At 42.7% G+C, this 12,678-nt stretch overlaps 1 protein-coding gene across 1 annotated transcript in view; it reads right to left on the bottom strand.

Annotated features, from left to right (window-relative positions):
• LOC134344062 (protein unc-79 homolog) overlaps positions 1–12,678 on the bottom strand; it is a 403,221-nt gene that overhangs the window by 325,751 nt on the left and 64,792 nt on the right. Inside the window, exon 10 of the mRNA XM_063043251.1 lies at positions 6,692–6,732. Within this exon, the coding sequence (XP_062899321.1) occupies positions 6,692–6,732 (41 nt within the window). The remainder of the gene's footprint in view (positions 1–6,691; positions 6,733–12,678) is intronic.

The raw sequence follows: 12,678 nt of genomic DNA, 5'->3' as shown, positions 1-12,678 counted from the left end.
TTGATTAGCCAGGGCATCAAAGGATATGGGGTGAGAGCAGGGGAGTGGGGATGACTAGAAGAATTGGACCAGTCCATGATTGAATGGCATAGCAGACTCGATGGGCTAAATGGCTTACTTCTGCTACTATATCTTATGGTCTTACGGTTTTACCCAGTTCAGGAGTTAGAAGCTGGCGATGCTATTTCTCATAAGAAACAAAAACAGCTTTCATCTTTTCATTGCTCTTCCGGTGAAGAAAGAACAACAAAATGCTATTGACATTTTTGGACAGCTCTTTCCAGCACTTCAAAGGGAAACAACAAGCAAGCTGTCTTGACAAAACATGTGTTTCCAATCCAAAAACCTTATCAGAACAAGAGATCCTGTCCAACCAAAATAATGATCGCTGAGTGAGTACACATTTAAAAAAATCACAAAGGAAATCTAATCCTTTCCAAACAAGTAGCAACAGAGAATCATATTATCCAGTCCACAATTCAAAAATAGTAGATGATTTTGAACATGTATTTCTACAAATGCCTTTGCCGACTAGAAAATAAGGACATCTAAAAATTAACAATGAGATGCCTTTTCTATTGCTGTGGAAATTAAGGAGTAGAAAATCATTAGTGGTTATATTAAGTAAATTTACACAGGCAAACTACTAGGACAATCATTAGCACAGCAATCTTACATTTCTTCACAATGTGTTTGGGTGCTCAGGGATCAGCTCACCAGTATTAATGAGCTAGGCTGTTGACAGTAACTCGTAAAATTAATTGACCTTGAAACTCAACTATATTTGTCTAGCCACAAATGATGCCTGGCCTAATGAACATTTTTGACATTTTGTTTCAGATGTCAGCTAATCAAAGCATCTGATATGAGTAACAAATTTCTGGTTGAAGTTGGTGATTTCACCTGCATTTAATTTGAAGGCTAACCAACCTGGCAATCAATTCCTCCTGAACACAAAGCGGAAGGAAATCCACAAACTAAATCATAGCGTTGTAGTACCTATATAGCCCTGAGCAACAAGTTCAAAGACTGTAGATTGGCAATCATCTATGTAGCAACCAGCTGCTCACCCTCTCATAGCTGTTTTTAAGAAATTGGGGGTAAAAAAACCTTCCTTTCTTCAGTGTATTTTATTTATTTAGAGATTCAGTACGTAGCACAACCTTCCAGCCCAATGAGCAAGACTGCCCAGCAGCCCACCTATTTAACACTAGCCTAATCACAGGACAATTTCCAGTGGCCAGTGGTCTGTCTTCGGACTGTGGGAGGAAACCGAAACAGCTCCGGGAAACCCACATGCTCACGAGGAGAATGGACAGAGAACACCAGAACTGAACTCAAAACTCTGAAGCCCTGCGCTGTAACAGTGATGCACTAACCACTACGCTACCATGATGCAGATTCAATGAACTAAGGAGCAGGGAAACCTACAAGGCAGCGTGCTTTCTTGGATCTGGTTGTGTGCAATGAGGCAAGTAAAATTAGTGATCTTGTAGTTGGAAAGAGTGATTAAAGTATGATTGAGTTTCAATGCCTAAACAATGGAGACTACAATGCAATGAGGATTTGGCTAGTGTAATCTAGTATTGGTGCGTGGCCAAGTGGTTAAGGCGTCTTGTCTAGTGATCTGAAGGTCGCTAGTTCGAGCCTTGGCTGAGGCAGTGTGTGTGTCCTTGAGCAAGGCACTTAACCACACATTGCTCTGCGACGACACCAGTGCCAAGCTGTATGGGTCCTAACGCCCTTCCCTTGGGCACATCAGTGGCATGGAGAGGGGAGACTTGCAGCATGGGCAACTACTGGCCTTCCATACAGGCCTGGCCTGCGCCCTGGAAACCTTCCAAGGCACAAATCCATGGTCTCATGAGACTAACGGATGCCTTTAACTGGGAACACAAACAATATGGTGGGACAGTTGAGGAACAATGGAACACTTTCAAAGGGATTTTTCATGGTGCTCAACAAAAGTATATTCCAGTTAAAAGTAAGGACAAGTAAGGGTGGGGACAGTCAGCCTTCGATAACTAAGGAAATAAAAGAAGGCATCAAACTAAAAGTTCATGCATACAAAGTCAGCAAGAGTAGTGGGAAACTGGAAGATTGGAAAAACTTTAAAGAGCAACAAAGTACCACTAAGATTATGAGGACACGCAGTCCCCCTTTTATTGTCATCTAGTAATGCATGCAGTAAGAAATGATAAAATGTTTTTCCAGAATGATATCACTAATACACATGACAAACCGACTTAAAAACTAACAAAAACCACATAATTATAACATATAGTTACAACAGTGCAAAGCAAGCAATAAAGAAAGGGAATGCTAGATTATGAAAATAAACTAGCACAAAATATAAAAACGGATAGTAAAAATTTTTATAATTTTATCAAGTAGTAAAGGCCGAGGCTTTGAATGTCTATTTTGTGTCAGCCTTCACTGTGGAGGATGCATCTAGCATGCCAAAGAGAGATGTTATGGATGCGATGGGAGGTGAGGACCTCAATACAACAGCTATCACCAAAGAGGTAGTGCTGAGCAAACTTGTGGGCCTAAAGATAGGTAAGTCCCCTGGTCCTGATGGAATGCATCCCAGGGTACTGAAAGAAATGGCATAAGTTATAATAGAGGCTTTGGTGATAATTTACCAAAATTCTCTGGACTCTGGGCAGGTCCCAGTGAATTGCAAGATGGCAAGCATCACACCATTGTTCAAAGGTGGGTAATCAGAGGCCAGTTAGTTTAACATCTGTAGTTGGGAAAATGCTTGAAGCTATTATTAAAGAAGAAATAGGAAGACATCTGGAAAGAAATGGATCCATCAAGCAGATGAAGCATGGATTCAGCAAAGGCAAGGGTCCTGTTTGACAAACTTACTGGAGTTCTTTCAGGATATAAGGAACACGGTAGATAGGGGGGAACAGATGGTGGAAACTTACTTGGATTTCCAGCTGGTGTTTGATAAGGTCCTGCATAAAAGACTTAGCCATAAGTCAAGGATACATAAAGTTCAGGGTCATGTATTAGCATGGATAGAGGGTTAGTTAACTAATAGAAACCAGAGAGCTGGGATACATGGGTAGGGCGTTACTCTGGTTAGCAATCAGTGGTGAGCGGAGTGCTGCAGATGTCAGTGCTGGGCCAACTGTTCACGATATACGTTAACAATCTGGAAGAGGGGACTGAGTGTAGCGTATCTAAGTTTGCTGATGAGACTAAACTGAGAGAAAAACAAATTGTGCAGAAGATACGGAGAGTCTGCAGAGAGATATAGATAGATTCAGTGAGTGGGCAAGGGTCTGGCAGATGGAGTACAATGTGGTAAATGCAAGGTCATCCACTTTGGAAGGAAAAATTAAAGAGCAGAATATTATTTAAATGGTAACAGATTGCAGCATGCTACTGTGCAGAGGGACTTGGGAGTGCTTGTGCATGAACCACACAAGGTTGGTTTGCAGGTGCAGCAGGCTATCAGGAAGGCAAATGGAATGCTAGCCTTCATTGCTAGAGGGATTAAATTTGAGAGCAGGGAGGTTATGCTGCAACTATACAGGGTACTAGTGAGACCACAGTTGGAGTACTGCATGCAATTCTGGTCTCCTTACTTAAGGAAGTAAATACTAACTTTGGAGGCAGTTCACCAGGTTGATTCCAGAGATGAGGGGGTTAGACTATGAGGAAAGATTGAGTCACCTGAGGCTGTACTTGCTGGAATTCAGAAGAATGAGAGAAGATCCTATAGAAACATACAAGTCAAGTCAAGTCAAATTTACATGGCACATTTAAAAACAACCTACGTTGACCAAAGTGCTGTACAGATCAGAGCAGAATAGCTAAAATTACAAATACAAGAAACACAGACATAACCAACAAGGCAAACAACTTATATGCACAAAAGAAACAACACAAGAGCCTAGGGACAAGCCAAAAATCAGCCACATCAGGAGGATTCAAACGCTAGTGAAAGAAAGTAAGATTTGAGCCTGGATTTAAAAGAGTCGATGAAGGAGGCAGATCTGATAGGGAGGGGAATATAAAATTACGAAAGGGATAGATAAGATTGAGGCAGGAAAGTTGCTTCCACTAGTAGGTAGGACTAGAACTAGAGGACATAGACTCAAGATTCAGGGAAGTACATTTAGGAAAGAGATGAAGAGGAACTGCTTTTCCCAGACTGGTGAATCTGTGGAATTCCCTGCCCAGTGGAACAGTGGAGGCTACCTCAGTAAATATATTTAAGACAAGGTTGGATAGGTTTTGCCTAGTAGGGGAATTAAGGGTTATGGGGAAAAGGCAGGTAGGTGGAGATGAGTCCATGGTCAGATCAGCATGATCTTATTGAATGGCAGAATAGGCTCGATGGGCCGGGTGGCCTACTCCTACTCCTATTTCTTATGTTCTTATGGACTGATGGTTACCTTGCCCATTTCCTGCATGTTCTGCCTGCAAGTTTGTACGTTCTTCCCATGAACGTGTGGAATTCCTCCAGGACCTCTGGTTTCCTCCCACGGTCCAAAGATGTACCAGGTTCGTAGGTTAATTGGTCATTGTATATTGTCCTGTGATCTGGATCAGATAGGTGGGTGCTGGGTGGTGCAGCTGTTGGGCCAGAAGGACCGATACTAAATAAGTGAAATACAATGAAGGCTGAAAAATACGTACATTCTTTACCAGCAGGGGTTGTATTGTGAGGGAAATAACAGAGAACACACCACCCTGCCATTATCATATAGTGGGGCTTATAGTGTCATAGGATCTCAATGAATGTACATATTTTAACTCACCATCAATTGGAGAATGCTTAGGCATTCTATTTACTATAGACAACATAGACAAGATACTAAAGGGGTTGTTACAGAACACTCAAAATAATTACATGAAAAGTTTTTATGAAAGAGGGGCATGGTAGCTTAGTGGCTAGCAGAACACTACAGCATCAGCAATCTAGGTTCAAATCCCATCGCTGTCTGTGAGGAGTTTTTACACTCTCCCCATGACCACATGAGGTTTCCTCCAGGTGCTCCAGTTCTCCAGTTTCCTACCACTTTTCAAAATTTAATGGGTTTTAAGGTGTTATAAGGCATTGGTCAGACTGCACTTAGAGTATTGTGTGCAATTTTGTGCCCCTTATCTAAAAAAAGATGTGCTGGCATTGGAGAGGACACAGAGGAGGTTCACAAGAACGATCCCAGGAATAAAAGGGTTAACATATGAGGAACATCTGACGGCTCAAGGCCGGTACTCACTGGAGTTTAGAAGAGTGAGTTGGTAGGGGGAGGGGGGGTTCTCACAGAAACCTATTGAATATTTAAAGCTCTAGATAGAGTGGATGTGGGGAGGATGGGATGTTTCCTGTGGTGTGTGAGTCTGGGATCAGAGGACACAGCCTCAGTATACAGGGACGTCCATTTAGAGATGAGAAGAAATTTCCTTAGCCAGAGTGGTGAATCTGTGGAATTCTTTGCCACAGGTGGCTGTGGAGGCCAAGTCATTGGGTGTTTTTGAGGTGGAGGTTCATGGGTTCTTGATTAATCAGGGAGCAGGGTTTTGGGGAGAAGGCAGGAGAATGTGGTTGAGGGGGATAATATATCAGTCATGATGGAATGGCGGAGCAGACTCGATGGGCCAAATGACCAAATTTTGCTCCTAGGTCTTATGGATTAGTAGACTAATTGGTCATATATATGCAACTAGGTAGCACAGACCTGTGGACCAGAAGGGTTTGTTACCGTGCTGTATCTCTAAGTAACAAGAGAAAACATTAACATCTTCCTCACACCCTGTAGCCTTCCCCGGAATTGTTTACTCCCTACCATCCATTCAACTTATTTCCTCTCAATCAAGGGTTCCCAATTTGGGGTCCACAGACCCCTCAGTTAATGGCAGAGGCCATGACATAAAAAAATTTGGAAACCCCTGCTCTGGAGGGAGCTCCTCCCTGCCTTAACTAATAAACTGCTCACTGACAAAAGATTAGTGAAGCCTAGCGCTTCCTTTTAAAAATAAACATTTCAGGATTACTGAAACATTCCTGTCTGTACATGGTTCCTTAGGGTTGTTGTAGCCAGGGGTGGTAATGGGGACAAGCTCCCACTACCTATTAAATGCTCCCAAAGGCGTGCACCTCAAATAGCCTCTGACAAGCAAGTCCAGCTCCTGGCCTTCAAGTGTGGCTTAGCTACTCAGCCTGGCAGATCCATTACTACTGACAGGAGGAGAGGCAAAGGCAGGTTTCTAGCACCTTAAAACCAGTCACTTCGTGCAGATGGGGCTCATTAACCGTGTCTGTCAGCTCATCTAGGGGAAGGAAAATTCTGATCTCAAACGCCACTACCTTGCGGCTATACCCACTATTTGGAAGGATTCAGGAGTAAACCCAGAGGGAAAAATCCGGAGCTGGAGCTCCTAAGGGTGTCCTACGTTGAGTTCAATGTTGACTGGCAATTTTTGCGATGCTGCTGGTACCAAACTGTATCAGTCTCTGCCATTCCTTTGGGTTCATCAAATGCACGGAGAGGGGGAGCTTGCTACATGCTTGTTCCCCATATCATACTGCCCTGGCTGGCATATGTGGACAGCTGGGACGCAATATCCAAGGTCAGCTCTGGCTGATCGAGGCCTTCAAAAAATTGCTTGAACAAAAATGATGTGAATAGACTGCACCTTACTAAAGTACTCCCAATTCAGAACTCACCTTGTGGAAGCAAGACATCAATTAACCATTCAGCTTGGACCCTGAGAAAGAACAACAGAGGTTCAAGTAAAAGCAACTAACTTTCAATATCCAAAAACAGAGAGGGTGGGTTGACAATGACAAGAGATTCTGCAGATATTGAAAATCCAGAGCAGCACACACAAAACACTGCGGGAACTTAGAAGATCAGGCAGCATCTATGGAAATGAATAAGCAGTCAATGTTTCAGGCCAAGACCCTTTCTCATGGGTGAGTTCACAGTGTTGAAGCCATTCATCTCAATTGAAAAGTACATTTACTTGAGTACCTCACTGACAAAGGGTTGATTGATCAGAATTTCATTTTCTTTACAGCCAATAAATTATTTTTCCCCTAAGAGTAACTATGTGGCTTTCTCACTGGTGTTTAGGGCAGCAATGAAGGTCCTCCATCTCTGTCTGTCCTTGATCGCACACAGATATATAAGGATTTTTCATTGCTGTTTCCATGACAACTTTTTTGACCAATCACGGTTGTTTGCCCTGAGCAGAACTCCCAAACAAAGAGGACCATTCTTAGTCTGGCCTTTACCTTTGATCTGTTCGGCATGGGTGACCCGACCAAGAACCAAAGCATAAAGCCCCAACTCCAGCCAACAGAGCTCAATGGGTCATTCAGGCATACAAACCTCCGACCCCTACGGCAAGATTGTGGTCCTCCCATAGGAACTATGTGGTAGTCGGAAACATTTCCATAAATGTTTCAAAAATTTCCACCCCTGAGGGAATGGGAAGATAGAGGATTGGGGAGCTTCTAAAAACTTGCAGAAGGAAACTAAGAAGGATATTCGGAAGGAAAAGATGAATTATGAGAGGAAGCTGGCGACTAATATTAAAGAAGATACTAAAAGCTTTTTTAGATATATAAAGGGTAAAAGAGAGTCGAGGGTAGATATAGGACCAATACTAAATGACGCTGGAGATATTGTAACGAAAGGTACAGAGATGGCAGTGGAACTGAATGCGTATTTTGCATCAGTCTTCACAGTGAAAGACGTCTGCAGTATACCGGACATTCAAGAGTGTCAGGGGAGTGAGGTTTGTGCAGTGAAAATTACGACTGAGAAGCTGCTCAGGAAGCTTAATGGTCTGAGGTTGGATAAATCTGCTGGACCTGATGGAATTTACCCTCGGGTTCTGAAGGAAGTAGCTGAAGAGATTGCGGAGGCGTCAACGGTGATCTTTCACGAATCGATAGTGTTGTGTATGTGACCTTGTCACCAATTTGTTGTGTATGTGGCCGGGTTACACAACAAAGCTATAAATAAAAACGCTGGAGACGGGAGCTAGGTTAACAGGGCTCTTTACTGACTGAAACCGAACTCTGAACACACTCCTACAGATCAATACGCACCTAATAGCGCATGCTCAGTACATGCATAATAGCGCATGCAACATGTCCCTACAACATAAAGTAGTCCCATATTATATAGTAGCTGAACAGTACACTCCTCCCCTTTTATTTTAATAGTGTATCAACCTTTTTTTTTACTGGGGCACTACGCTAAACAAGTATGTTTACCCTTAACATACAAATGCCTACAAATTGTTTACTTAGTAACTTAACAATATCAAATTATAACAAAGTAACGTAATAATATCAAATTATAACAAGCCTTTTTTTTCCACTTTTGGTCTAAGACCCATTTATAACTCAAGTCTCTGGGGGGGACTCTGCCCACTGTGTCATATTTCTCTAGATGATGATTATGTACCAGCAGTAACAGAAGAAATAAGTGAAGCTGTAGCAAAATTAGTTATATTTCGCAAGAGGTGTGATGCATTTTCCGTAGCTTTGGTTTCCAAAAGAAGTGGTTGGTGATCTGCTGTCTCTGCTAGTTATTCAAAAGTCCGGGTAATCCAATGACTCACAGAAAGATCAGCACTTTACCAGTAATCATTCATTACTTGAAGAAGCAGTTGATCAAAATCCTGTTGCTCATTCCATTGTTCTTAAGCTGCTGTTAAAGTACAGTTTTGCTGATATTAAGGATTACCTGCAGTGCTATCTGTCTAAAGTTCAAAAAACAAATCTTGGTCAAGGAAATGAGACTGAACTCTATGCACTGTTTCTGAATTGTCTGGAGGATTCTATGTATGAAAACTCCCAGTTGTGCACAGTGCAAGAAGAGAGTGCGGACCTGACTCAAGACGGGGAATTCCTTCAGACGCACACTCAGCACAAGTGTGAAAATACAACAATAGAAACCTCACAGTTTGTTGCCAGAATTCACCTCTGTTTTGATGCTGATTCCCAACTTCTTTGTGCAAAACAAGACACATTGACTGAGGATTCAAAATATGTACGTGCAAAAGAAACTTCAGTGCAAAGGATTAAGTGAATGATTCTCAATGGAGGAAATGATTGGTTCAAGATTTACCTTGTGCGAAAACTGTTCTGTTTGAATGGAATTGATTTTGTCCGAGAGCTTTTAAGGGATGACCAATTTTCATGGATCTTTCCCAAGGAAATTGTTCAGGAGAAGATGGAGATGCAGGTCTTTTCGGAGATTTAAGGTTATTGAGAGTTCACAGGTCTTCCACTATCTGTTCATCTGTCAACAAGTAATTTAACTGCGCAGGTGCAGGTTTTTGTCTTTTGTCTGTAATTGGAACAGGGTCATTAGGTCTCCTCCTTAGTTTCTTAGTCATTATTGGCTTTACCTCCATAGAATCTCCTGTGAGTTCCATTGTTAGCCTCTCATACTCAATCCTCTTTTTTCCCTTCTAACTCAATCTTTTTATCTTCAAATTCCTTCACTGCTGCTTTTTTCTCTTTAATATAATTCCTTTCAAGTTATTCTGGCTCCAGTTGCAGAAAAAGCTCTGCATTTCGTATTCTTTCCTTGTATTGTTGACCTAGTTTCTTCATCCTTTTCTGATACTCCTGCAAAGTGCCTTCCTGTATCTGCTGTAGCTGTCTTTTGGGAGATGTCAATTTTTCCTGGTACATCTGCTCTTTTACTTCCAGGTAGTCTTCATCATCCTGCTTATTGGCAGTATTTGTCTCCCTTGCATCCTCTGTATCTTCATCCGAGTCGCAGCCACGGATACTGCGTTCGTCCTCATCATCGACGCTGTCTAACTCCTCGTTGTTGTAATAGTCGACAATGGGTGAGAGGAGAGCTGCGGACATCTTCTCCGCCAAGCTGCCCTCCTTTGTTAACACATCTAGTGTCTTGATGGTGTGCCAATCCAACTGGATTTTCCTGATCCATTCACGTCCCAGTAATGGTGGTCCTCCCTTTTTCAGTACATAGAGGGTCAGTTGCTGTGTTTTACCTCCGTGGGTCACTGTCACTTTAATTTTACCTTTGGGATGCACTTTCTGTCCTGTGTAAGGCTTTAGCAGTAGTTTAGTTCGTTTTAGCCTTCTTTCATTGTTGTGTTTTCCTTTCTGGGGTTTCTTGTTTCTCTGTATTTTGTCCTTTTTCTGCTGTTTACTAGCTTTGCATACTCTGCCAGTGTGGCCCTGTTTGCCACAGTTTCTGCATTCTTTGTCTTTAAACCAACAGTCCTCAGGGTCATGTGACACATTCCCACAACAGTAACATTTCCTTCCTTTGTTTCTGCTCAGTGACATTTTATTTGTAGCATATTCCAGAGATTTTTGTTGTATCTCTGAAGCACCCCATGCTGCTGTTTCCATTGATATTGCAATGTTCAGCGTCTTCTCTAATGTAAGGTCTTTTTCACCCAGGAGCTTCTTCTGTGTGGCTTCACAGTGCATGCCACACACTAACCTGTCCCTCAATGCGTGCGATAGACCAGCTCCAAATTGACAATGTTCTGATAATTTGCTCAATTCAGCACAATATTCAGAAATGCTTCCGTTTTTGCTCTGATTCCGTTTGTGAAATTTAAATCTTTCAGCAATGGCCAGTTGTTTGGGGTTTAAACGCTGTTGGAGAGTGTCTACTATTTGCTTGAACGTTTTGTCAGCTGGCTTTTCAGGGGTTAACTCCGAAGCAGCCCATAAGTTTTTGCTCCCATAATACTGAGTAAGACGCTGGCTTTCTTTTCATCATTAACACCATTATCCTCACAATATAACTCCACTCTTTCAATGTAAATTGCCCAGTCTTCAGTGCCACTATCAAATCTGTAATGGTTCCAATCAACGCCATCTTTGTTATGTTAGTTTAGCCCCATATTCCCCTTGTTTTCTTTTTGACTCATGTGTCCTTTTTGCTAGCGCCATGAGCGCACTCCGTCTAGATGTGTGTGTTGCTTCTTTTTATCTCCCTTCTGGGGCAGGCAGACCCTCAGCCCCTGGGGTCAGCGCCGGCTGTGGTCTCGGCTGGATATGCTGCTGCTCCGACTGTTCTCTTGGTCTCCCAATGTTCCCGACCTGCAGCTGTGCTTCTGTTTCCTTTCGGACTCACGGCCTCGCTCTGCCTTGGCTCATACCTTGCGCTCTCCTTCCAGGTGTCGTTATCAATTAAAACACGGCGTTCCAATATGATGTAGGTTCATTAACCTTGTTGTCAATTTATTGTGTATGTGGCCGGGTTACACAACAAACCTATAAATAAAAATGCTGGAGACAGGAGCTAAGTTAACAGGGTTCTTTACTGACTGAAACCAAACTCTGAACATACACGTACAGATCAATACATGCCTAATAGCACATGCAGTATTATACAGTAGCTATACAGTACAGATAGATTCTGGCATTGTACCGGATGACTGGAAAATTGCAAATGTTACTCCACTATTTAAGAAGGGTGGGAGGCAGCAAAAAGGAAACTATAGACCTGTTAGCCTGACATCAGTGGTTGCGAAGTTGTTGGAATCGATTGTTAGGGATGAGATTACGGTGTACCTGGAGACACATGACAACATCGGCCAAAGCCAACATGGTTTCCTGAGAGGAAGATCCTGCCTGACTAACCTACTGCAATTCTTTGAGGAAATTACAAGCAGGGTAGACAAAGGAGACGCAGTAGATGTGCTGTACTTGGATTTTCAAAAGGCCTTTGACAAGGTGTCACACATGAGGCTGCTTAACAAGTTAAGAGCCCATGGAATTACAGGGAAGTTACTAGCATGGGTGTGGCATTGGCTGATTGGCAGAAAACAGAGAGTGGGAATAAAGGGATCCTATTCTGGCTGGCTGCCGGTTACCAGTGGAGTTCCACAGGGGTCGGTGTTGGGACCACTGCTTTTTACAATGTATGTCAATGATTTGGACAGCGGTATTAAGGGATTTGCGGCTAAATTTGCCGATGATACAAAGATATGTGGAGGAGCGGGTAGTGTTGAGGAAACAGAGAGCCTGCAGAGAGACTTAGACAGTTTTGGAGAATGGGCAAAGAAGTGGCAAATGAAGTACGATGTTGGAAAGTGTATGGTCATGCACTTTGGTGGAAGAAGTAAACGAGCAGACTATTATTTAGATGGGGAGAGAATTCAAAATGCAGAGATGCAAGGGGACTTGCGTGTCCTTGTGCAAGATATCCTAAAGGTTAACCCGCAGATTGAGTCGGTTGTGAAGAAGGCGAATGTAATGTCGGCATTCATCTCTAGAGGTATAGAATATAAGAGCAGGGATGTGATGTTGAGGCTCTATAAGGCACTCATGAGACTACACTTGGCCTATTGTGTGTAGTTTTGGGCTCCTTATTTTAGAAAGGACATACTGACATTGGAAACGGTTCAGAGAAGGCTCACAAGAATGATTCCAGGAATGAAAGGGTTACCATATGAGGAACGTCTGGCAGCTCTTGGGCTGTATTCCCTGGAGTTCAGGAGAATGAGGGGGATCTCATAGAAATATTCCAAATGTTAAAAGGCCTGAACAGATTAGATATGGCAGAGTTATTTCCCATGGTAGGAGTTTCTAGGACAAGAGGGCACAACTTCGGGATTGAAGGACGTCCTGTTAGAACAGAGATGCGGAGAAATTACTTTAGTCAGAGGGTAGCATTTGTTGCCACGAGCGGCTGT

Source organism: Mobula hypostoma, chromosome 1, assembly GCF_963921235.1.
Source record: "Mobula hypostoma chromosome 1, sMobHyp1.1, whole genome shotgun sequence".
Classification (NCBI taxonomy): domain Eukaryota; kingdom Metazoa; phylum Chordata; class Chondrichthyes; order Myliobatiformes; family Myliobatidae; genus Mobula; species Mobula hypostoma.
Note: the sequence above shows the minus strand (reverse complement) of the source record. Positions and strands in the feature narration are given on the sequence as shown.